The sequence below is a fragment of the Myodes glareolus genome, chromosome 16 (assembly GCF_982192425.1).
Source record: "Myodes glareolus chromosome 16, mMyoGla1.1, whole genome shotgun sequence".
In the NCBI taxonomy this organism is placed as follows: domain Eukaryota; kingdom Metazoa; phylum Chordata; class Mammalia; order Rodentia; family Cricetidae; genus Myodes; species Myodes glareolus.
Genome location: NC_142041.1, coordinates 62,020,337 through 62,047,931, shown reverse-complemented (window position 1 = coordinate 62,047,931; position 27,595 = coordinate 62,020,337). Strand labels below are relative to the sequence as shown.

The window sequence follows — 27,595 nt, the reverse complement described above, 5'->3', positions numbered from 1 at the left end:
TAAGACTTGTTATTTTTCTGTTTCGAGGGAGAGAATTTGGGTTAGAGCTGCCATAAGTGTTCAAAGAGTAAAATAATCAAATGTCATTTGAATTCTGAGTTTTGGCTTTTAGAATTTTTAAATCATGAGTTCTGCAAATATTTTACAGATAAGTAGTAAACTGAGATAGAATTCTGGGCTAAGTCACATTCTGTTTTCAGTCTGAATTATAAATAAATAGAACCCAAGCCTCTCCCAGTCAGATCAGAAGATAACATTTTAATGTGCTTTGGACATAAACCTGTAGAGAAGATAGGAATGTCTAAGCTGTATTGAAATTTATGAGTAACATTGTCAAATGAAATGAGGTAATTATTTTTCAATTTTTTAAGTCCTCATATTGTTTGGAATGTATCTTTCTCACCTTGTAAAAATGATATCTAGCAACGTGAGATGCTGGAAAATAAAGTAACAGTCGGAATGGTAGGGAGGACACATGGGGTTTGTTGTTTAGAAAGATTGCATAAAGGAGTTGAGAAAGAAGGCTTTGAATGAAGTCACTTTAGGGAGGACAGCAAGATTATATGGTGCATAAGATTGCTATAGTAACACATGTGAAGGTAGTTTGCCTTTGCTTAAAAAGTGTTTTAGGATGTAAAGTATTAATTGACAGGACTCATGTATCCTTTGATTGTTATATTGCCTCATATGTCTTACAGCTAGGGCAGATCTGAAGACTTCTTACGTATCTAAGGAAAAGGAAGCTTTTTAATTTACAGTGTTTTGTGTTTATCCCCCCACCACCAGCACATGCACACCAAGTAGGGAATAATGAAGCATGGAAAAGAAGCCTTGTAAGTGGCTTTTGTAAAATCTAGGTTGTATAACAGTTTGGCTCTGATTGCCATCGTTTTCATCTTGCACCATTTGATTGTCTGTTTGAAGTTCATGCTGTGGAAGCTCAAGAAGTCACTGTGGAATGCTATTTGTGACTGCATCTCTTAGTGTTCGTTCATTTAGAACCCTTGCATTAGCTTTTTTGGCCACTAAGTAGATGGTTGAATTAAACAAAAATGGCCAGAGCAATAAGATAATAAGGCAGAGTTTTAGGCACTCTATATTTTTATTATTTGTTTGTTTGTTGTGCATGTGTGTGGGTGTGACAGGAGCTCATGCTATAACACATGTGAATCAGAAGTTTTTCCTCATCCCAGCATTCAAGTGCTATGGAATGAGCTAAATCTTCAGGCTTGGTTGTAAGCATCTTTACCTACAGGGCCATCTTGTTTGCCTTGAGGAATTCTTCAAGATTTTCTTGAACCTCTAAAGTTAGACTTGAATTTGACTCTCAACAATTCTATTGGGGAAAGTTGTTACCTCTCAAAGTGAGCTTCAAGACCTTTCCTGTCACACCAGCTATCGTAAGGATTAAACAGATCCACAGGATGTAGCCAGTGTGCAGTAAGGAGTGGCTATATCCCCTCATTTGACGCAGTTGCTTGTTGGCCAAGACTGTCTTGTGCAAGGATAACCTAGGACATCGGCTCCGAGACAGTGGACGAAGTCATCAAGGCAACTCAGGGACTCCGCTGCAGAGACTGGTTTACAAGACCAGGATTGGAGTATAGATTTTTAAAAAACCTGTTTTTTAATTATTTATTTTTATTTCATGTGTATTTGTTGTTTTTGTCTGCGTGCATATCTATATGAGGGTGTTAGATGCCCTGTAACCGGAGTTGCCGACAGTTGTGAGCTGCCCTGTGCGTACTGGGAATTGAACCCTGGTCCTCTAAAAGAGCAGCCAGTGCTCCTTATCACTGAGCCATCTCCCCAGCCCATGGAGTGTAGATTTTAATTAGGACAGAAAATGGTTCTGATGAAAAAAGCAGAGCCACACTGTGGAGGCTATGGGTGGGAAGAGCCCATTTAATTCTTGCACAGTAGGGTTGTTCATGGTTCATCTCTTAACAGTAGTCAGCAGTGTGGGAATCTAAGCTTTAAGCACAGACTTCTTACTGCTTAGTTACATATATTTTAATTTGTTGAAATAAATGCATCATATATTGAATGTTTATTATCAAAATTGAGCTTACTGTTTGAAAAAATACAAACAGGAGAAGGAATGTCATTAAGTAGACCATACTACCTTTGAAAGTTAATAAGCTTTGAGTGTTTCTTTACCAAAGGAAATAAGTATTTAGAGGCAAGGACCTCTACACAGAGTATTCTGTTTGATGAAGCATTCTTTGTCATCTCTCTTGTAGTGCAGTCTGGATGCCATTAATCAGAGTGCTCTGGCTAATCTTAATTGTCATGGTGCTCTGAGGCGATGTGATGTGTAAGATATTCAAACCATGTGGGGTATATTACTAAGAATCGTTGTTAAGCCAGAGGATGAAGGGAACTGGAATGAAACAAGTCAGGCATCAGGTCTTGGTATTTCCTGTTGTTACTACTAGAATATTTTACTTTTTATGTAAAAAATGCAATATACTTAATTTTCCCTCTGATATTTATATGGTATGGTTTATATATACATATGTATCAAAATGCATGCCTATATACATACATAAAGCCATATTTGATGGCCCAAAGGAAGAGGCCCCAAGGGATCTTTAGTGTGCAATTAATATTTTGGTCAGAAAAATCAGCAGATTGTTTCAGTATGGTTATGTGTTATGACATCATATTCCAGTAAAGTTATAATGAATAGAAATTTTGTTTGTCTCTGTGGCAAACCAAAATGAGTTTTGTAATTGTCAGCAGACCTTAGTGATTATCGTGGCGCCCACTCCCTCTACTGTAGTTAAAGGTCTTAGCATTCCAGTTGTGGTCCTCTGTTTTCAGGAGTTTATAATTAATTGTAAGCTTTTGCTGTACAGGGAAAGCTTGCCATGTAAGATCAGTTCAGGAGTTGATTTTGGATTTCAGGTGCTGTATATTGAAGTTTTATAGAACCAAATTAAATCTGTGCAGTTCCATGAAGGTGGATGACAGTAAAGATGGTGTATATGCATCATTCGTATAGTCTGTTGGAATCTTTAACTCTGTGCAGTTCCATGGAGGTGGATGATAGTAAAGATGGTGTATGGGTATCACTCGTATAGTCTGTTGGAATCTTAAATCTCTGCAGTTATGTGGAGGTGGATGATAGTAAAGATGGTGTATGGGTATCACTCGTATAGTCTGTTGGAATCTTAAATCTCTGCAGTTATGTGGAGGTGGATGATAGTATAGATGGTGTATGGGTATCACTCGTACAGTCTGTTGGAATCTTTGGATGAAGGAGATGAGTAGTAAGCTGGAGAGAACTGTGCTTTCTGTATCCTGTTTAGTTATTGTAATCAAAGGACAAAAGATTGCATTTTTCAATTCTTTTTAGTTTTTGGATGTTAAAAATAATAATTTACTATCATTGTTTCTTCTTTAACTTTTTTATGTTTACTAATTTAAAAATAAGGATACTTATATTCATTTATAATACCTTATTTTAAAAATATATGTAATAGAAAACTGTGAGCCATAAGAATAGATGTTTAGAGTTTAAAACAGTGACTTTTTCTGCTGCCATGCTCTAGATTTCTCCAGTCCTTTAGACACTGTAGACTGTTTGTGTCCCTGACATTGTATTGTAATGTCTTCTCTGGCTCCGGCCCTCTTTATCCTGTCCTCTGCCGTCTGTCTATTGTTTCCCCTGCACTTTGATCACAGGCATTAATCAGAGTCCAGCCTTAGGCTCTCTCCAGGTGCCTTTGCATGAATCCTTTCCAGGTCTTTATCCACTCACACAGTCTCAATTATTGCCTTACTAATAATCTGCGTCTTTGGTACCGATCATGACTTTCAGTAAACCTTCATTGATTTAGTCCCATATGCCCAGTAAAATTTAACATTGTGGACTCTCTCCAGTTTTACTCAAGACAGTCTGAAGAATACCACTACTTGATATTTAATAATCCTTTAGACTATGTTGTGACTTCAAGCTGGGGTTATAACTCGGTGGTAGAGTTCTTGTCTACCTTGTGCAGACCCTTGGGTTCAACCTGTAGCATGGCAGGAAGCAAAAGCAGCACCTCAGTTGGACTTTGGTTTGGAAATATTTTCTAGCACTTTGATAATTTTTTAAAATTAATTTTTAGCATTACAATTACAAATCCATTATTCCATCAAAATTGATCCTGTTCATGTGCTGAGTCATCCAATTTAGTGATCATATTGTTTAGTCTTAGTTTTACTTTGTCTGTTACTGAGGGTGTCATCAGTCTCTTGTTCTTTAACACAACTTAAAAAACTTTTCCATGTTATGAACCTGTGCTTATTGGTCTTTCTTTTAGCTCTGAATCCCACAGGGTCCTTATTTTTCTTAATCTTTGAATGCCATTTATGTTGAATATTTCCAAATTTTACCTTCACTTTAGAACTTTTCCTTAGAGTCCAGATTCATCGATATGATTGCCCACGTGACATATCTGCTTCACTTTGCAGAGCAGAGCTGCAGGGTCCCTTTGCAGTGGTTAGTATTCTTCTCGAGCTCTGGGGGTGACTGACCAGGTCTTGGATTTCAGAGGCTGCCCTTAGATAATCTCATCTTTATTTTTGAAACTCATGTAGAATTCAGGGACTTCTTGTTTCTTCTACTATGATACCCAAGTTAAGGCACTGTCTGTCCCTTACTGAGGCTCATGTCATTGCTGGGCTGTTGGAGCCCCCTTGCTTCTGCTGCCCTTCCCCTTCAGTCTGCCCTGAGTGTAGGAGATGATCTTCCACGATGTGATTTAGATGATGTCCCTTTCTGCTAACAGTGGCTGTCCATTTCTCTTAGGATCGAAGTGGAATCTTTAAACTGACTTTAAGGGAGCCCTGCAGAATCAGGTTGTCTCTTCCTCTTGACTTTCCTTCTGTACTCCTGCAGCTCTGGCCACATAGGTCTTCTTAGTTACTCGAGCATGTCTCCGGGCCTCAGGGTTTGGTATTCTGTGTACCTCAGATGCACTCTCCCCTATTCCTGCATGGTTTGGTTCCTCACTTTTTTCAGGTCTTTACAAAACTGTCCTTTTCTCAGTGACGCCTTCCTAGCCACCTTATATAGGCTACTGCCTGGTACTTCTGAACCCGTTCCTATTTTTTACAGGTATTTTTTTTAACACACTAAGTATTCTACATACATGTCTTACTGTTTGTCTTCTCTACTATGTTTGTTTTTACAGTATCCTTTCATAAAAGACATTCCGTAAGTAATTTCTGAGTTGATAGATTTTTGTCATCTATCCTAATTTTTAAAATTTCTTCTCAGCTGCTGCTGCTGCTGCTGGTGGTGGTGCACGTCTTTAATCCCCTTGGGAGGCAGCGGCAGGTGGATCTCTGTGAGTTCCAGGCCAGCCTAGTCTACAGAGTGAGTTTCAGGACAGCCAGAGCTACACAGAGAAACCCAATCTAGAAAAACAAATCAAAGAAATGAATGTGAAATATATCCTAGATGTGTTCCTTTCTCTCTTGGTCTCTTACCCCTCAATTAGTAGCAGCTTCCTAGTCACACCTTGCTCCCTCAGTTTCACTACACCCTGGCTGAGCTGTCAATCATGAGTATAGTTTGTGATGCTTGCTTCTTATGCAGTCTAGAAACGATATTGTCTAGGGGTCTTGATGGTGTTCATTTTCTCTGCTGGCTAAAGAATTAAAAAAAAGTAGGAAGAAATCTGAAGCAGAACAAGTAGCAACAGAGGGATCTCATGCCCTACAGACAGAATCAGCAGTTAAAAATGGTGTTTCGTTGGCGGTGGTGGCACATGCCTTTAATCCCAACACTCAGGAGGCAGAGGCAGGCAGATCTCTGAATTTGAGGCCAGCTTGGTCTACAGAGTGACTTCCAGGACAGCCAAGGCTACACAGAGAAACCCTGTCTCAAAAAAGCAAAAGAAAAAAGAAATCTGTCTTCATTGGGAAGAAGGAAACACACACATGCAGACATACATAGAAAAAGACCCTCTGCAAAGCAGAAGGGAACTCAGAAAGCCAGAAAATCCAGTTTCTTCTTGAAGAGTCTTCCTCCCTGCTGTAGGGTTTGTCAGTTTGAAGACAGAAAGGATGGTTGATTGGCCTAAAACTGTTGTGTGACAGGTCCTGACCAGACCTTGAACTTGCTGAGCCAGCCTGTCCTCAGGGGCCCACTGGGAGGATATAGAAGCCGCTAGGCTTTTGTCTCAGGTTGAGGAAGAAGCTGACCACCTGAAAATTGGCCACCTTTATTACCTAGCCATGACCTTCCTCCCTCTCTTTTGCCTATCAGGGACTCTAACTCCTGATCTCTAACTTCCTATGTAAGAATTAACTTAAATACTTCTCAGCATCACATCAGAGAAATATGCACCACCCTGCAGTAAGAAACCAGACTAGAAGGAGGAGGAGAATAGGAAACTCATATCCTGTTGAGACTGTAGGTTAGTATATTCATTATGGAAAACAGCATAGCGATTCCTCAAAAACAGCAGAATCAAAACAAACAAAACACACCAAGCTTAGAAATAGAGCTGCTCCATGATCCAGCAATCTCCATGGAGCTGATTCTGAAGAGACATCTACAGTCACACGCTAACAGCAGTGTTCATGGGGGCAAGATCTGGAATCAGCCCAGGTATCCATCAGTGGATGAATATCTAAAGAAAGTATGAATAACAATGGGAATTGTTTCATATGCAGCAACAGGGGTGGAGCTGGTGAACACTGTGTTAAGTGAAATAAATCAGGCGTAGAGGGAAAAGCTCTGCATGCCTCGCATGTATCAGGAAGCTAATAATTTGATCTTGAGAAATGTAGAGAGTAGAGTAGTAGTTGCCAGATTCTGAAAAGGGTGTTGGGCAAGAGAGAATAGGGAGAAGATATTTAATGGGGTTCACTGGGTTGGAGGAATGATGTATATGTTCTATGTAGTAAAGCAGAATAACTGTAGGTAACAAAAGTTAAGTTAGTATTTCAAACAGAAAGCATTTTGAACATTCCCAGCACAAAGAAATGAGTGCATGCCCGTTACCCTGATTTTAATCATTGTGCATTGTGTACATATGAAATGTCACTGCCTTCTGAAATATGTGCAGGTGCTGTGGCCAGTTTAAAGTAAACGTTTAAAAAAGAATTGGCATAACTTTTTTAGTTTTTGTTATGTCAATATTATGTCTTTATTGGTTTATATAATACTAAGCCATCTCTCTGCCCCCCATAGTTCTAGTACAGCCACTATTTGCTACAAGCCCGGTAATAATGCATGCCACTGCCTAAATGCGCTCACTTGTCTCCAATTTCTGCAGCGCCTGTCAGTTCTCAGTAGTAAACTATTCAGTTCTCATCTATCAAAACTAAAACTTCATAAGAAAATCTTCTGTGATCTAGCTGGATAATTTTTATTCCATTCATTTTTGTTTAATGTTACATTTCTCTTGGAAGTCAGTGTACAGTATTATGTATAGATATATATTGACTCACATTTTACCTTAGAAATATATCGGGACATTTCATCTGTGTTTTAATAAATAAAGCTTGCATGAAGATGAGAGAGTAAAACAGCCGCACTGGTCAGCCTTACAGACCAGGCAGCAATGATCCATACCTTTAATCTCAGTAGCCACACTAGTTTGCCATAGAAACTGGGAGGTAGTGGTGCACACCTTTAATCCCAGCACTAGAGAGTAATATAAGGCGGGAGGAGACAGCTCTCACACACAGTCTCATTCTGAGATTCCTAGAGGCAGGATCACCATTTCAGACTGAGGTAGACATAAGAGCCAGTGGCTGACTGTTTTATTCTCTGAACTTCAGGCAAACTTTATTTATTAAAATACAAATGAAATATCACTACAGAAATATATTCTTGTGGTTAATATTGTATTAGGGTTAATAAGAGAATATACTGCACATTCCATAGTTGTTAACATTTTAAGTGAAGTAATCTTATGGTTATTATGACTATAGACTCATATTGAGCTACCACTAACTGTTGTTTCTTTACTCATTTACTCTTTGGCTCTTTGGGCTCTTTGGGGGCTTGCCACCCAGCTCCCAAATGAAGCACACATAGTCTTATAGTCTTATTTTCTCTTATGAATACCTGCCCTTAACTTCACTTGTTTCTTGCCAGATTTTCTTAAATTATCCCACCTATGTTTTACCTCTGGGCTTTTACCTTTCTCTGTTTCTGTATATCTTTTCTTTCCTTCTTATTCCATGTCTGGCTGTGTGTCCGAATGGCTGGCCCTTTCTTTTCTCACTCCTTGAACCTCTCTTGCATCCTGATCCCTCTTTTTCTCCTATTTTTTCTTCCTGCCTGCCAACCCTGCCTATCCTTTTTCCTGCTTTGCTATTGACTGTTCAGCTCTTTATTAGACCAATCAGACAGGCAGAGTAACACGGCTTCACAGAGTTAAACAAATGCAACATAAAAGAATGCAACACATCTTTGCATTTTAAACAAATTTTAAATATTTTAAGCAAATGTTCCACAGCATAAACAAATGTAACATGCCTGAAAAATAACATTCCACAACAACTAATGCTTGTGTTCTCTTTTTATAGGTATCATTGCCCAATGCCGAAGATTTTTTATGTTCAGTTGACAGTAGGAAATAATGAATTCTTTGGTGAAGGGAAGACTCGACAAGCTGCCAGACATAATGCTGCAATGAAAGCCCTTCAAGCACTGCAGAATGAACCTATTCCAGAAAAGTCTCCCCAGGTGCGGCTCTGCCGAATGTGACAGTCTCTTTCCTGTGCTCTCCCTTGGAGGTCACTGAGCAGACAAATACACTAATTGTATAATAAAAGAAATAATTTGTTCAGCTAGGGAAGGATCATGATAGTTTGCTTTCACATGTCCATTACTGCACTAAACTCATGCATTCCTTCTGGAAAGACCTCTGTTCACCAGTGGAAGTCACTTGCGAGGCAGCATGAGATTTAGGCACCGGTGTATGAGGATGGAAGGTAACATTCATTTGTCTTACATTTAATGCAACCTTGTATTGGACAAAGATTACATTGTGTTCACCTGAGATCAAGGAATGTAGGCCAAGGCCACAACAGATTTTAGTAGTTCAGAAAGTTGATTGCAGGGCCTTGTGCTTTAAAGACAAGTGCTCTTCCAGGTGAGCCCCAGTCCCAGCCTGTGGTCAAAGGATGTAAGGAGGAGGAGATTGAGAATTTGGAGTCTTACTTTAGTTTGCAAATGAGAATGCTAAGGCTATTCTTGGGCAATTTTACCCATTCTTAAATTTTCATCTGCTTCCTCCGTTGACTTTAATATCTCTAGTTCAGGCATTTCCAACAGAATAGCCAGCCTCTTATTCTTTTCTGCTGAGTTATTCAAACCTTACAGTTCAGCCCCCTAGATTATCTTTTCTCCAAACATGATAGTCTTTCTTTGAAATTTGTTATCATCGTGGGCATACATGTTTCTCTGCTGGTGCAACTGTTCATGGTAACTGTTAACCATTTCTAATTAGATCCTAAGCTTCTTTTTTTTCTAATAATTTTTTTATTACTTAATAAATAATACCATTCAAAATTTCTACTTCCTCCCCTCCGGCTCCCCCACTCCCCCTTACCCCCTCCCACTCCAGTCCTAAGAGAGGGCAGAGAATCCTGCCCTATGGGAAGTCTAAGGCCCTCCCACCTCCATCCAGGCTTAGGAAGGTATAGATCCTAAGCTTCTTTTTTTCCCTTTAAAGATTTATTTATTTATTATGTATACAGTATTCTGCCTTCATGCATGCCTACAGGCCAGAAGATGGTACCAGATTTCATTACAGATGGTTGTGAGCCACCTTGTGGTTGCTGGGAATTGAACTCAGAACCTCTGGAAGAGCAATCTGTGCTCTTAACCTCAGAGCCATCTCTTGGATGTGAGGGTGATCTGACTGCGACATCTGTCACCCCATTGATCGTCAGGGTTGATTTGGCAGATCTGGCTGGCTAGGCAGGTGTACCCGTCCTCCCTTGCCACTCCATCTGCGTCCCTCCCAAAGCTGCGCACTTGATCGAAGAGGACAACCTTCCCCAAATAGAGGAGGACCAATCTTCAGTCAAGGGTATAGGAGTAGCTCCGCTCCCCTGCTAGAACCTCCAAACAAGTTCTCAAGATCCTAAGCTTTTTGATAGCAAGACTTGTCCCTTTATTCCCTCATCTCACACGTACATTGTTCAGCACAGATGAGACCTTCTAGAAGTATGTATTACATAAGTGAATAAGTGAATGGTGCTAGTCCAGACAGTGCCGCTGTCTTGGTTTGCATTCTGTACTCTGTCTACTTTGTACGCCCATGGTCATGTTAGAGCAGTTGGGTAATGAGGCTGGTGCACAGCTCTGCAGTAAAAGAATTGGATCTAAAGAATAGACCCAATTGGGGTCTATTCCCAAAAGTTGGGGAGAACTTTCAAACTTAGCTTTAGCTGCTTCTGCTTCAAGCAAAATAAACAAAATCCAGAAGTCTGACAGCATAGCCCTTGACTTGTGATAATTCCAGGAGAATCCACTGTGTGTGTCCATGGCTGCTATTTCAGACATTTTAGGTCAACCTGCCTGATTGCAGAACAGTAGGAAAGTTATTATGATGATAAGACCCAATACTACCATATTTTTCTTTGTGTGTACTTAGAATGGTGAATCAGGAAAAGAAATGGATGATGACAAAGATGCGAATAAATCTGAAATAAGCTTAGTGTTTGAAATTGCTCTGAAGAGGAATATGCCCGTCAGTTTTGAGGTATGTGTTCATGTACTTTTCTATGATTATTTCAGCAAGTTAAATGATGTCCTAGATTGTCTCAGGAATGCACATGCTTCTTGTGTTAAGATCCATTACCATGAAATTATTTATACCCTGGAGAAATGGAAATTATCATAATGCTATGAATATTGTGGGTCTCCTTGTCTTTTCTGTGCTAGACTGTCTTTATACATGGCATTTCAGTTTTGACCTTAAAATTTGTTTTCTGATCGTAATTTCTGTTACTCTATAGATAGGATTTAGTGTTTTATTTACTTACCATTAATTATATATTAAAGTTATGAGTCATTTTAGTGTTTAGTGATGCGATGCTAACATCCAATTCCTTCTAACTGTATGGAGATCAAAACCTATTGTAGTAGGGGTTGCGAGCAGGCCTGCTTTTCATCCTACCCAGCTCCCGCACGGCTAGCTTAGCCCCGGAAATAACAACACACAAATTGTATTCATTTAAACACTTACCGGGAAAGATTCAGCATGTCTGACCTGGTGGCTGGCTCCATGGCATCTGCCTCACTTCCCTCTTCCCAGCATTCTGTTCTGTTTACTCTGCCTATCTAATTTTCTGTCCTATCAAAGGGCCAAGGTAGTCTCTTTATTAACCAATGAAAATAACACATAACAGAAGGCCCACCAGGCCTTAGTCAAAGTTGGTTGCTTCAACGCTGCAAACAGGACTTTGGTGATTGCCCAGGTAGCCAGTTGTCTCTGTGATTTGTTGCATGTTTTGGAAGTTCTTTGATTGCACTTCCTAATTACTCAGGTAACATTATTTCCCTTCTTGGATCTTCTATGGGGTTGAAGACTAGATAAATATAACTACTTTCCTCTCATGACTTGGCCAAGTTTTTTATTATACAAGACTTAAGCTAGTTAGAATAGGATATTTGTACTTGTTGTATATAATTTTGTAGGTTTGTACTTACTGTATATAATTTCTTAGTAGGCTTAGAACTCTCTTACTTAAACCAAAGGGGGAGATGCTGCAGGAGTACCTTCCGCTCCTTCAGCCAATAGTTGCTGAAGTACGAGCCCACAATGCTGCAGGAGTGCCTTCCGCTCCTTCAGCCAATAACCGCTGAAATACCAGCGCACTGGGGCGTGGTATATTTCTCTTTAAAAAAAGAGTAGCAAGCCTCGGGTTGGTCCCTTGGTTCCTGCGCTTAGTTCCGGCTCCTGCTCCAGCAACTAGGCTCCTTTCCTGACGGTTTGTGTGTCTGTAAGTTTTACCCCCCAAAAATAAATATCCCTTTAAAACCTAACTGGTGTGGGATTGATTCGCCCTTATCTGGTGCCCTTCAGCGACTATTGGCTGAAGGAGCGGAAGATACTCCTGCAGCAACCTTTTTGAGGGAGACACTGGCAATCATACATAGGACCTTGCCAAATATTAAGTATGTGCTCTAGGGCATAGTTCCAAAAAGTCTTAACATTAACTGATTTTAAAAAAAGATATAGATTTCTGTAACTAAATATGCACAAACTAAATATTTATAAGGCTGTTTAAAACTTTTAAAAAGAGAAAACCTTAAAAATAGTTTTATAATGTCTTCCATATTAAGAAATCACTAACTTAGAGGTTCATATGGGAAAAAAGTAGGCAAGAATGAGGAAATAAGCTCAAATTGTGGAGTGACTTCTCCTTCAAGTTTTGTCGCATTTATCTTCTGGGGAACTCCTGCATTGCACTCATTGGAAGGAACACTGGGCTGAGAAACAGCTTTTTTCTGGATCATAACTCTGAAAAGTCATATTACCTGGCTTCTTGGCCTGGAGCAGGTGGATAGCAGCGAAATCAGGAAGTCAGGAGGGGAACGTACTTGACAGACTGATTCCAACAAGAACTGACTGGGAACACTTGTGAAGCCTACCAAAGTGTCCTGCGCATACCTAAAACTCATTGGCGTGTGGAGTCTTTTAAAAACTAAAATAAATAGAAAGAAAATTTTATGTCATAAAAGTCCTTGGTACATCTGTATGTTATGGCATAGAGTATTGATGTTCATACTGGTGATCTAATGCGACAATAAAAGGTTAAATATCCAGGATTCCCTACTGAGTCAGTAAATTGCTTTTTGAATGTGTGGTACCTGTGTGTATACATGCACATATGTTCTCAGCCTAGAGGCTGGCACAGGGTAAATCATGCTGTGCCTTTTAGGGCAGAGTGAGGGCTGGAGCCAAAATCCAGAAATGAACCAGGGACCTTTCTATACCTTAATTTTTGGGAAAAGGTCTTTTACTGAACCTAGAGTTTGAGTGCCAGAGACCTGCCTGTTTCCAGCTCACCCAGTGTTGGTTTACAGATGTGTGCAGCGGTGCCTGGTTCTTACATGCGTGCTGGAGGTCTGAACTTAGGTCCTCATGCTTGCTCAGCAGGCAGCCTCCTAACAAAGCTATCCCCAGCCCAGTAAATCACTTTTATAATTAATAAGCATGTGCATCAGAACAGTAAAAGCGAACAGTTGGTGTTTAAATTAGTAAACTTAAGTTACTTGGGAAGCATACGTATAACTACTTCCTTTCTCTGCTAATGTTGGGTTATTAAGATGACACATTGTTTTTAATTCCTTTTCCTAGTGGTACTTCAATATTAGAATATAAAATTCCAGTTAAGCGGTAAACCAGATGCTATTTGTTCCTTAGGTCAGATTTTTAAAGGAAACTAGGATTTTTGATATTCAGTACTTGGAATCCATCTTTTCTCTACATTATGGTATAGATTAGACGTAAGAACATATTGAATAGTTCTGAAATATTCCTAGTTGAAAGTTCCATAATTCTTTACACTGAAAAATGCATATTTTATGGTTTATCAGTGTACCATCTAAGATCTAAGATCGTGTCTCCAGAATTCCCAAGAGTTTAAATTTCCTTATGAAAATAGTGAGATTGCTAACAGGAGGTTAATTTTTATTCTTTTTATGTTTTTGAAAGTCTATCACAGGAGGATGCTTTATAGCTTAATGGTGTTTGAAATATATGTAAACATAGACTAAAATGCTATATAATCTGTTCCATTATGATCTTACAGAACCATAATCATATATGCAGTACTATAAAATAGGCCATTGTATGATGAAACTTCATCTTTGAAATGATAAGACATCAACTTTGACCTCTGGTGTCTTACCCTGATAGAGGACATTTTATATACATACATACATACATACATACATACATACATACATACATACGTATGTGTGTGTGTGGGTGGTGGTGTTATTTTTACTTTAGATGGCTTATCTAGTTTAGCATCATAGCTAATATGGCATGTTCTATGTTCTTAGCTTTGTATTCTGTAAGACATGGGGAACCATAACTGTAAATTACATGCTTGTTGCAATCATATTTCATTTGTATTTTAATAAATTAAGGTTACCTGAAGATCAATACGCAAAGTAGCCACAGTAGTCAGCCATACAGGCCAGACGGTGGTGGCACACACCTTTAATCTCAGCAGCCACACTAGTTAGCCATAGAGGCTGGGTGGTGGCGGTGCACACCTTTAATCTCAGCAGCCACACTAGTTAGCCATAGAGGCTGGGTGGTGGCGGTGCACACCTTTAATCTCAGCAGCCACACTAGTTAGCCATTGAGGCTGGGTGGTGGTGGTGCACACCTTTAATCTCAGCAGCCACACTAGTTAGCCATAGAGGCTGTGTGGTGGTGCACACCTTTAATCCTAGCACTAGAGAGGAATATAAGGGGGGAATGAGACAGGAACTCATGCTCTTTCAGTCTGGAGATTTTATAGAGGTGAGAGCTTTCTAGTGGCTTAACTGCTTTGCTTTTCTGATCTTCAGGTTGAACCTCAATACCTATCTCTGGGTTTTTTTTAATATTCATGCTACATTTGGTGCCCAACGTTTGAGGTATGAATTCATGAAAAAGCCATTTGCCTGTGACTTTTTAGCCACCAGCACAGGCCAGAGCTGAACGTGGGGCTCCAGCCCTACCTCACTAGACTTTCTTTTCTTAGGATTTTCCTATTGTAGCCTCTCTGAAACAGTCTCCAGCTGCCACCCAAATTCCAGAAGCACCTGGACTCCAAATGTTACAGGATTCACCAGCCCTAAACTGGCTGATTCTGCCTTTAGGCAGGTCCTCGCCACACTTGCTTTTCCAAACAATCCCCTGTGCATTCTTTAGACACCCCACCCCTCTGGACTCCACCAAGGGTTGTAGACTCTCCTTGAGTCCCCTTCTGGGCTCTGCCAAACTAGATCGCTGCCTTGAAATCCAGTCAAGCTTTTGCTGTTCTGCACAACAATAATAAGTCTCACATCTTCATCAATATCATCAGTAGATTTGCTAAGACAATTGGGAATTCTTAAAGGGAGGAATTAGTTAAAAGGAGAGTTTTTTCCCAAATTAAAAAAAAAATGGGAAAAACCATACAATGAATGGATGTGGATCTCTGTATGATAATGTGCTAGACAGTTTGAAAATGGAACAATTAAATGAGAGGATATATAATTTAGGTGGAGTTTATGTAATGTCAGTTGTAATCATCAGTTTTATCATTTTTGTCTTATCACTAAAACAGTTGGTTAATCTGAGTGCTAAGATATAGGCCTTAGAAAAACCTAATAAGGCAGACCACAGAGATATTCAAATCCAGACAGAGGAATTTAATGGAGAACCAATCTCAGCAATGCATTATAAAAATAGAGAGGAACAGCCTAAGGTTTTCAAATAGCCAACCTTAATATATCCAGTAACTTTACAGGAATTTCCAAATGGCAGTCTCTGTTACAGCTAACTGGATTCCTGTGCCAGTGTTAGGTTTAAATTGATTCAAGGATGCAATAGTCTAATCTGGCATGCATTCACCTTCTATGAAACAAGTGTTAAACTTGTGGTAAGTTTATAGTAGAATTATCCCTAAAGACTGAATAGAATTGCTTACAGTTGTTTTGGAAACTGCTACACAATTATAACAGAGTACCTGGTTCAAAGAAGAGTCTAAGATTTTGGAATAACAGAGTAAAGCTAGAGGTAGGGGAATCTCCCAAGATCAAATTCTTGGAGAAGGAGATTATGCTACTATAGAAAGACAAACTGTATATGATGACCACATCCTGAATTTATGCCACACAGCAGCTTTGAATGGTTGGGACAGAACTGGAGAAATAGTAAATAAAACTGAGTAATTTACTAAAGTTATACAGGGCCCAAAGCAAGCCTTTACAGATTTCTTACAAAGACTAACTTCAGCTGTAAATAGAATAATACCAAATTCAGAAATTAGACAAATAATAATTGAATCTCTGGCTTTTGAAAATGCCAATTCTCTATGCAAAAGGATAATTAGGCCACTAAAAATCAGCACCTTTACAGGAATAGATTCAAGATACAATTAATATTAAATCTCATGACCATAATGATGCATAGAAAGGAGAGGTGATTTCCAGAGCTTTGAGGAAAATAGAAATGTCAAATGTTATCATTGTGGCAAACAGGGTTACTTTAAAAGGGATTGTAGACAGGGCATTCCTAGGAACAATTTTTTTTTCTAAAAATAATTCATTCAGATTGCCTCTCCCTTCTGGATTATGTGGAAGGTGTGGCAAAGGCAGGCATTTTACTAATGATTGTAGGTCAATGAGAAATATTCAAGGTAATCCTTTGCCTGGGAAACTCTGTGAGGGACCCCTGTGCCAAATCCGGTTCAATCATTTCCTGCCATCATAAAGGAAACTCCTTCCCAGAGCAATTAAAGAACCTGATATTAAGAAACCATACTACTCTGGATAAAGCAACAACTATAGAAGAGAGAACAAAAAATTTAGGAGAAACCATAAAGCGATAAACTTCTATAAATGAACAAAGATCAAAACTAAAAATAGAAATAAATGATATTGTCCTTGAAGGTTTGGTAGACAAAGGTGTGGATGTAACAATAGTTTCATCAGAATCTTGGCACCCAAATTGACCTCTTTAGGACATAAATGTTCAATTTTTAGGGATCAAAACTTTATCTCAGGTAAAACAGAGTGCAAGATAGGTTGAATGTATAGGGCAAAAGGACAGAGGGGAATATTAAAGCCATATGTGACTAACAAATAATGAATTTCTGGGGACATGATTTCTTACAGCATTGGAATACTCAGATTAACATTACCCCAATCTTAGAAATAAACCACAAATTAACGTATGTTTCTGGGTATGATGGTACAAAATCAGTAAAGATAGTAAAGAACATCCACTGGCCATTCTGATTGTATAAGAACAGGGCATAGCAGCTACTGATATTTCTAAGGCACCAACAGCCCTACCTTTAAAATGGTTGACAGACAAACCTGTATGGGTTAACCTTTACTAATAGAGAAACAGTGGGTTTTTGAACATTTGCTATAGGAGCAACTAGATGCTCAGCATATTGAAGAATTCCAACCAGCCCTTGGAATTTACCTGTATTTGTTTAAAAAACAATCTGGAAAATGAAGACTGGTGACAGATCTAAGAGCTGTTAACAAGGTGATTCAGCCAGTGGGCCACTACAGTCAGGAATGCCTTCTCAATTGCTAAAGGATGGCCTCTTATAGTTATTGCTTTAAAAGATTGTTTCTTCACTATACCTTTGCAAGAAAAGGACAGAGAAAAATTTGCCTTCACAGTGCCTACTCACAATAATTCTCAGCTTGCTAAGAGAGACCAATGGAAGGTTCTTCCACAGGGAATGTTAAAAAATCCAACCCTGTGCCAATATTTTGTAAATCAGCCATTGGAAATGATACTTAAGCAGTTACCTGAATCTATAGTTTACTATTATATCGATGACATTTTGCTATCTGTTTCAAATATAGATACTTTAGAAAAAAATGAATAAGTAAAGAAAATTTTGCCCTGTTGGGGATTACACATTGCTCCTAAAAAATACAAGTAGGAGATTCTATTAATTATTTGGGTGATAAAATAGGTTTACCAAAAATTAGACCCCAAAAGATGCAAATTAGGGGAGAATCGATTATAGACTCTTAATGACTTCCAAAGATTTCTAGGAGACATTTCTCATCTACGATACTCTACTGGGACAGATCCCGATGACTTGATTAGTTTAAGCAAAACCTTAGATTGTGACAAGGACTTAAATAGTCCCAGGGAATAATCAGCTGAAGCCAAGAGAGAATTTACTTTGATTGGAGAGAAATTACAGGAGGCACATGTGGATCATGTGGATCCAAATCTTAACTGCATTCTGATCATATTACCCTCCAAACATTCCCTTACAGGAATTTTAATGCAGAGGGAAGATATTATCTTAGAATGGATCTTTTTACCACATAAATCAAGTAAAATATTAAAAACTTATGTGGAAAAAGTCTCAGAGAATACCAAAAGGAAAATTGAGTCTTTGTCAATTAGCAGAAATAAGCCCAGCAGAAATCACAGTACCTATTAATAATGATGAAATTGACAAATTATGGGCAGAAAGAGAACCCTGGCAAAGAGCTTGTAGTAATTTTTTGGAAGAGATTAACAACAGCTATTCCAAAAGCAAGAGAATTCAATTTGTAAAGAGAACTAACTGTAGCCCCTACATTCTATACTAATGCAAATAAATCAGGAAAGGCAGGTTATAAATTAGAAAATTTAAGTAAAGTAGATCAAAGCCCTTATGATTCTTTCCAAAAGTCAGAATTATGTGCTATTCTTATGGTACTAAGGGTTTTTTAAAGAACTCTCAACTTTGTTACTGATTCACAATATGCAGAAAGAGTTGTTTTGCATATTGAAACCATTGAATTTATACCAGATGATTCAGAATTGACTTTATTATTTATCCAGTAACAAGATACAATCAGAAATAGAAATCATTCCATAAACATAACACACATCTTATCCCGTATGGGTCTTCAAGTTCCTCTAACACAAGGTAATGCAGAAATTAATTAATTATTGATTGGAAATGTACTGAAGGCCACAGGATTTCATTAAAAAATCACATCAATAGCAAAGGTTTAAAAAAAGACTTTTCCATCACGTGGCAACAAGCCAAGGAAAATATAAGGAAATGTCCTACTTGTTTTTTATATGACAAAACACTACTACCTGCAAGAAGTAGACCAAAGGGTACTCAGAGGAATAAAATCTGGCAGATGGATGTGTTCCGTTTTGTAGAATTGACAAACTAAAATATGTACACTATACCATTGATACCTATTCAGGTTTTAAATGGGCAATTATTTTGAGTTTGGAAAAGGCTGATTCAGTAATCACACATTTACTAGAAGTTATGGCCATTATGGTTATGCTTGTGCAAATAAAGACAGACAATGCTCTAGCTTATGTCTCTAAGAAAATGAAACAGTTTTTTTCTGCTTATTATAATATAAAGAATATTACAGGTACACCACACAATCTTACAAGGCAAGCAATTATTAAAAGGTCAAACTGAACTCTAAAGGATATGTTAAATAAACAGTAAGGGATGATAAAGACGCCCAGAAATCAATTGCATAATGTTTTATTAACTTTGAATTTTCTAAGGAACAGCAGGTATGGAGAAACATTGGACAGTAGGAAAAGAACTACAGAATTAAATGAGCCGATATACTTTAAAGATGTACTGACCTCAGAATGGAAACCAAGACATGTGTTATGTTGGAGACAGGATTTTGTTTTTATTTCCACAGGAAAAGAAAAGCTATGGATACCATTAAAATTGATCAAGATTCGATTTGAACAAGAGACACCTCTTAATTAGAAGAGAAAATAAAATAAGCTAACCTATAAAACACCTCTTAATTAGAAGAGAAAATAAAATAAGCTAACCTATAAAACTAACAAATCCCTTTTGTTTGATCAGATATAACATGCCAAAAGAGAATCTCCCCAAAATTAGGTTTGGGGAAGGGTTTTATTTGTGTCTTTTCAGGAGAATAAATATATCCAGCTAAGGACTCTGAAGACAAGTGAACAAATGAGACATCTGAAGGAAAAAAAAAACCAAATCATCTAGAAAAAATATCTCAAGAAAAAGATAAAATTGACTTAATGATGTATCACATTTCTAACAGGTTACAATTTCATAAATCTTCCCAAATGTTTGTTTCTGCTATTCTCTACAGACATATAATGGTCTTTTTTTGTAGTCCCATTCCAGTTAAAGATTAAAGCTGGCTTTGGAGTTGGAGTGTGGCTTTCTCCTAATCTAACCAAACATGCTTACTCAGAAAATTCAACATCTGTCTCATGTCAGAAGAGCCACCTGATATGGGACAGAAGAAAAACAAATATTTAAGAATTATGGTATTGCCACTAATATCATAATCCTTTAGTTTTATATTGACTAACAGCTTTCCTTAAGGTATAAATTTTATAAGAATAGCACATATATTCTAAACTTTTAGTCATGATATTAATGGTCATATAGAGTACTAAGTCTAGAAAAAGGTTTCATCTACCTTCCTATACCTGATTTCAGGTCTCTAACAGTGAACCATGAGCATGCCTAACAGTGACCTTTGAAGTCTCCAAAAGGAGGATGGGTCATGATAATACTACTAAGCTGAAAAATACCACCTAAAGATTGACTTTGTACTAAAAACTGCTCAGGACAATTTGAGGTGGCTAGCTGAGATTATCCAGCCTAACAGACTCCTCTAGCCAGGACTTGAGAGAAGTTCTGCATCTTCCCATTATGCAGAGACTGGACAACAACAATGATATAGCTACCTCTCCCAGGACTTGACAATTGACCCAGTTTTTCTTTTCAGGATCCCCTAAAGATACTGCACCCCCAATCAGTAGAAACTAAATTTAAAAACATGATTTCCATATTCCCAAGAGGTGGGGTGGGTAGGTTTTTGGTTATTTATTGGGTTATAGATATTTGTCATTATTTAGGGAGATTGGTTACAAGTTGTTAGTGGTAATGATCAGGATAAAAGCTAAATAAAGGAAGTTAGATTCAAGGTTCTTGTTGTGTAAAGAAAAAAGGATATAGATACAATAGGATAAAAGGGTAGGTTATTGAATCTACTCTGGAAAAAAGGGAGGAAGTAGATAAGATACAAAGGTAGATTATTGAATCTACTCTTAAAAATCAACTACTAGTTTTAAATGTTTTACATTGAGTTGGCCTTTTGTATATTGTATACAATTTTTGTATATTGAGATTAATTTTGTTAGAACATACTGTATATACATTTCTACACTTGTTTAAGGTATTGTACAGATACAACTCATTTAGTAATGCATTGCAAATTTCTAGTCCTTGAAAATTATCACCAACTGTTTAGGATAATAAGGAAATGCAGGGTAGTAGTTAATCACCTGTTACAATCAAACTTGTAGTCACTTTAGGTTTTCAAGGTCAAACAAAGATATATTTTATATAGCCAAGTCATCTTCAAACACTTCAGAGATCTACAGAATATGCCATTAATAACATAGGTTCTTTTTACTATCACATTGAGACATGTCTGCTCTTGGAAGCACCAGTGTACTTCCGAGAAGATAATGGGCATCAAAGAAACTCCACATAAAGTTTGCTTTCTTTGTGGCAAAAGTAAGTCACTGGGCAAGAAAATGCCTTTGCCTTGACTGCTGACAGTATACTGTCCTAACTGGACAAGCAAGACACAAAGAAGAGTGACTGTCAGGTATTGTCAAGACAAGGTGGGACAGCCCTTCAGAACATCATGCTTCACAGAGAAGTCTATTGGATATGTTAGACCTGTAGGCTGAAGATGGATGTCCCCAACATTGCAGAGGAACTTTGGGTGATTGTCCAAGCAGCCAACTGTTTCTGTCATTACTCACATTTTTTAGAAGTTGCTTACTTGCACTTTCTGCTTACTCAGTTAATATTATTTCCTTCTTGGGTCTCTGAGGTAGTTGAAGACTAGATCGTTCGTTTTCCTTGTTTACCTGATGCAGAAAACAAGTTATAATAGAAAGTAAATTAGGTACAAGAGTTTGAATTCATCAAGATAAGATGGATATGGAATATTTTCTCTGAATTTGTCAATTGTATATGGACTAGATATTGTTGATGTATTTATTGCCTGTATATATTGTATATAGTTATTGTTCTTTTTGTATATAGTTTTTCTTATATTAGCTATAGCCTTTTTATGTGAGAATTAAGGGGGAAATGTAATGGTATTTCATTTGTATTTCAATAAATAAAGCTTGCCTGAAGATCAGAACACAAACCAGCCACACTAATAGCCATACAGGCCAGGCGGTGGTGGAACACACCTTTAATCCCAGCAACCACACTAATTAGCAACAGAGGCTGGGCAGTGGTGGTGCAGGCCTTTAATTTCAGCACTAGAGAGTAATATAAAGCAGGATGAGACAGGAACTCGCTCTCTTTTAGTCTGAAGATTTCAGAGGTAAGAGCTCTCTAGAGGCTTGACAGCTTTGCTTCTCTGATCTTCAGGTTGAACCCCAATACCTCTCTCTGGGTTTTTAGTATTTGTGCTACAGCTTGTCAAGATTTCTTTCATGTTGGTTAATTGAGAATCAGAACTCTTTTACGTAAATGTTGCTGTTATCATAACTTAAACTAGGTGTTTTAAAGAGATACTGTAATTTTGGTATGGATCTCCAGTTAGTTGGAGAGACCATTTAGAAAAATTCGTGCTGTTAAATACAAATGCCGGTATGTTGACTAATGTCCCACTTGCATTTAATAGGTTATTAAAGAAAGCGGACCCCCTCATATGAAGAGTTTTGTTACCCGGGTGTCAGTGGGAGAATTTTCTGCAGAAGGAGAGGGAAATAGCAAAAAACTGTCCAAGAAGCGTGCGGCAACCACTGTCTTACAGGAGCTTAAAAAACTCCCACCTCTTCCTGTGGTAGAAAAGCCAAAACTATTTTTTAAAAAACGCCCTAAAACAATAGTAAAGGTAAGCATGTACTTGTGAATACCCTTTTCTTTTACTTAATTACTGTAGTGATGGGCCACAACATGAAATTTTTGGTCAATACTGACCACATATGTGGTTTTTGCCCTATACAATCATAATAGAGCAGAAAAATTATATAGCATTTTTAATATACTTGTGTATGTTCATGTGTATTTATATAATTTAAATATTGTAAACACCACTGAGTTTCTAGTAACATGCTGTAGAGGTTTATAGCTTAGGAACAGATGTTACCCCACACGGCCTGCATGTGTAGTAGACTATATCATCTAGGTTTGTGTGAGTACACTGTGATGTTTACATGGAAACAGAAATCACGCAATGACATTTTCTCAGGATGCATCTCCATTATTAAGGGACATGTGACTGTAGTATGCTAGCTATAGGCTGTAGAAATAGGTTTCTTAAGACAGATCTCTGAAACAATGGAAGAAAATAGCTTCAGTCTCTTTTCTCCCTTCTTTTCTGTCCCCTCTATCCCTCCTTTCTTCTATCCCCCCAGACTTCTTTTCTTTCCTGTACCCTGTTCTAAATCAAGATGTAGATTGTGTGACTATAAATTAATGATAATATTATTCCTTTATGTATTTGTGCTTCTTAGCATCCATTTGTGTCTTGTTTAATATAATTCTCATCATGACCATGTAAAGTAGATAATATTATCCCTCATTTTATTCTGTTTTATTTTGTATGTGATGTGCATACATGTGTATATGCATGTTTCATGAATATAGGCAAGTGTGCTCCTGTGTGTGCATGTGTTCAGGTCTGAGGTTAACACTGGATGTCTTCCTTGATCAGTCCATTTATTTTTCGAGGAAGAGACTCTCAGTTAAACCTAGAGCTTACCAAATTTAGCTAGCTATCCTACTTAGAGGAATACCCAATGTCTGCCGTTATATACTAGGATTATAGGCAGGCCACCATGCTACAGGATATTTTTGTGGGCATTGGGGACCACTGTGGTCCTCATACATGGTCTGTAAAAAGATATTTCGTTTTGGGCAGCCATTTCACCAAAAATGACATGGAGACTTATTATTAATTATGAAAGCTAGGCCTTAGCTTAGGCTTGTCCCTTTAGCTCTTAAAACTTAAATTAATCCATATCTTTTAATCCACATACTTTGGTGTGGCTCAGTCACCTTTACTCTGTAGTGCCCATCCTGCTTCCCCCACACTGGATGGCCACTCTGCTAATTCAACTGTTTATTAAACCAATCACAGTGACACACCTTTGCACAGTGTAAGGAATATTCTGCAACAGTGGGCAGCAAACACTTTACCCTCTGAGCTATCTCTCAGCCACTATTCCTCATTTTCTAAGTAAGGCTTTACAAAGCAAGCTCAGATAATTTGCTGATTTCTGTTTGACCGTCTTGTGGCGTAGCCTGAACTATTCTGACCCAGTGTTTTGCAATAACAGCAGCAGCAGCAGCAGCATCGCCAGCAACATTGCCAGCAGTAACTTCTTAAGATAACATGATCTGTAACAGGGCACAGGATAATAGTCACATAATAATGCAGCGGGGATGACAGAAGCATCAAGTGGAAATTGTATAACACCCTCTGTGCCTGGCTTTGTCCCTTGCTGTGTATGCTTTGTCATGCTTAGTCCTCATGGTAGACCTCTGAGATCAATGTATCTGTTTTGTTTCTCTTCATTCCTCAACCTTGTCAAGGATGAATTCAGAACAGCTTTTCAAGGTGTTGTAACTAGTTCTTTTATTGGGTCATATTTTATTTACATTAAAAAGGCTTTTAAAAAAGTCAAAGTTGGGCATGGATGACTTAGCATTTAGTACAGACAGTGTCAAATGCTCAGTGCAGTGACCCAAGTGGAGCTGGAGTTCTGTGCTGCTGAGAAAGCCTCAGACTGCTGCATTTCAGTTCCTAACTGAGCTCACTTGTCACATTGGCATCAAGGATTCCCGGTAAGACCTAAGAGTCAGCCATGAGTTTCTGGTGTTTGACTTGTACAGGGATATGCTTTGTGTGTTTTTATAGGGTTTTCACCTTTGTGCCTCTCTTTTATTTGAAAGTGCATACATAATACAAAAATATATAACTACGTGGGTTTTTTTTTTTGTTTTATGAGAACTGACTTTGTTTTACTTAGAAGAAAATGTAAGGTGTGCCTTCCCTGAACTGCATTCCTTGTTTTATGTAGAGATAAATGGTAAAAACAAATGCACAAGGATCCTCTGATGATGAGCCACGGCAGATCTGAAGAAAAGTGCTGTGCTCGCATGTGCTCTGAGCACCTGGCGGAAAGTAGGGTGGCTGCTATGAGTGCTGCCTTTGCCGTCAGTTTTGAGCGTGACTTCCTGCCCTGAGCAAATTGCATAGTGTTTCTAATCAAGTGTGGATAATACTTGTACTTGCTTCATAAGATTGTCTTTACTTGAAACACTCCACAAAATGCATTAGTAACTATGAAATATTTTTAAATTACTGTTATAATAATTACTCAAATATTAATATGGTATATTATGTGATGCTGTCATATGAACGTAACCATAACCTATCATAAATTTTCTAATATAGTCTCTAGCTTTTCTATGATGAAAGAACAGTGCTTTATATAAAAATGGTCCCATAAGATTGATCACACTATCAAACTCGGGTCAATCTTAATAAACTAAGAATATTAAGCTGTTAAACTAGATAAAGATACGTACATTTCTAAGATGGTATAAAAATCTAATTCCCGCATTAGCTATAGCTACTGAAAAACTGTTGTTAGGATGTTATCTTCCAGATCCCAGGGACAGGGAAAACAGTGCTTTTATTATATTTATAAGCATGTTTTTCTGGAACATTCTCCAACCCTCTTGCTCCTAGGCTGGATGACCACCCTGCTCTCCGAGCCTCTTACTCTAGATTGGAAAACCACCCTGCATTCTTCCCTGCATACATCACACTTGGAATGACTTGTGCTATGTCTGTCTTATGTAAAATAAAACTTGGAGATTTTCCTAAATTTAGGCCATTTTGAGAAAGAAAGCTCTTACAGTGAGCTGGAATCTAGATGGTTTTAAATATAATTATATTGTAGACCAATAAATAGATTTTTGGAATATTATATGGAGTTTTTATTATTTACTTCATGTCTTTATATTGCTTACTCATCTGGGATATATGATTCCTTATGTTCAGTAGAAGTAAAGAAGATCGGTGATGAGTTACCTTCATTTTTCTTAAAATAATAAGACTATCACATTGTCTCATTATCCCTAGTGTTTCTGTGATGTATCATACAAGGGAGGCCATTTGTGTTTGAGGAACACAAGTTTCCACCCCAGAGTCAGGTTCCAGACCCAGTTCTTTCTACCCAGAGCATCCACTAGAAACTGGCTAATTGTGAATTCCTTTCGGATTTAAAGATGGTATATGGTGAATTCCTTTTGAATTTAAAGATGGTATATGGAGTGACCCTCTTAATGTGCACAGCTCATCAGATGACCTCCAGGATTTTATCTGTTTTTTATATAGTTGTCTTCTTTAAGATAAGCTTTCAAAGGAGGCTTTCCAGTATTGGAGATAAAATTTTCTGGATACAGCTTTTGTAAGAAGCTACCCGTAAGACTACCCGCACTGGTTTTTAGGATAATCTGAGACTTAATAGCTAAGTAATAACATAACTGTCAAGGGCATAGTAATCTCAATCAAGGAAAGAAATCAAGCCACTAATAATGTTCTCAGATTTCTATTTTCTGGTTCACTGTCACTAAAATCTCTATCAGTAGTTGTTCTTTGGAACATACAGACGTCTTTAGAAGACCCTGAGATTCAGCAGAAATAAAGACACTACAGACGGCCTCCTGTTGGAAGGACAGATTTATTTGAGTATCTTCATGTATGTGAAGTGTCATAGCTCCTTGACATTTTTATTAGGATCTCACTCAGACTTTTTAGGTGTGGTCTGTCCTTGGCATTTTCATCATCTCTTTTACAGTGGATCCTTTCCCAAAGCTTTTCCTTTTATTTCTGAGATCATAAGCACACCATTTCCTCCTCCTTTTTCCTTTCTCCATACGCTCCCTTATACTCATCTCACTCCCTTTCAAATTCATGGCCTCCTTTTTCCATTAATTGTTGCCACATGCATGTACATATGCATGTGTGCATATACATACATACATACATTCCTAAATATAACCTCAGTCTGTATAATGCAACTTGTATGCATATAGTTTCAGGGCTGGCCACTTGGTATTGGATAACCAATTGGTATGTTCTTCCCTGGGAAGAACCATTTCTCCCTCCCTGAGCATTCCTTAGTTGTGTAGGGTCGAGACCTCAGGATCTTCCCCGCACCCGCTTTGGCATATTGTTTGTATTCAGTTCATGTTTAGGCAGCCATATTGGCAAGTCTTTATAAATGTAGCTTCTGACTTTACTAGGAGACACAACCTCACAGCAAACTCCCTAATCCTCTGGCGCTTACAGTCTTACAGCCCTCTTTTCTGCCTTGAGTGTTCCCTGGGCCTTGGGTGCAGGATCTGTTTTGTACATACCCATTGGAATTGAGCTCCACAGTTTGCTCTTTGATTGGTTATGGCTTGCTTTAATGGTCTCCATCTGTTGTGAAGAGAAATTTCCTGGATGAGGGGTATTTATACCACAGGCATTTACCTGTGGGTATAAGGACAAATATTTAGGATGTAGTTAGGGATTATGATAGTTTCGTAAAGTGGTGGTTGTAGGTACTCAAAAGATCCATGCTTCCCTAACACTCGGTAGCTGCCTGGGTTTCTGGTACCAGGCATGATTTTATCTTGTTGAGGAGGTCTAAAGTGCAGGTAGAGAGTGGTTGGTTATCACCTAGGTATGTGAGCTGCTGCTACACCCTTAGAGTTCTTATGTCTTGCTGGTATTGGTTAGGATTCATAGGCAGCATAGCTGGATAGGACTGTTGGTTGTCACCCTCCTTTGGAAGCTTGCAGGGTGCTC

At 38.2% G+C, this 27,595-nt stretch overlaps 2 protein-coding genes across 10 annotated transcripts in view; one reads left to right on the top strand and one right to left on the bottom strand.

Annotated features, from left to right (window-relative positions):
- Stau2 (staufen double-stranded RNA binding protein 2) overlaps positions 1–27,595 on the top strand; it is a 305,215-nt gene that overhangs the window by 104,097 nt on the left and 173,523 nt on the right. For all 9 annotated transcript variants that reach the window (XM_085677373.2, XM_085677369.2, XM_085677375.2 and 6 more), the window contains 3 exons: positions 8,542–8,701; positions 10,620–10,727; positions 22,406–22,618. In XM_085677373.2, the coding sequence (XP_085533499.1) occupies positions 8,542–8,701; positions 10,620–10,727; positions 22,406–22,618 (481 nt within the window). The remainder of the gene's footprint in view (positions 1–8,541; positions 8,702–10,619; positions 10,728–22,405; positions 22,619–27,595) is intronic.
- The window catches only part of Ly96 (lymphocyte antigen 96), a 415,901-nt gene that overhangs the window by 302,227 nt on the left and 86,079 nt on the right, over positions 1–27,595 (bottom strand). The gene's annotated exons all lie outside the window — the stretch shown is intronic.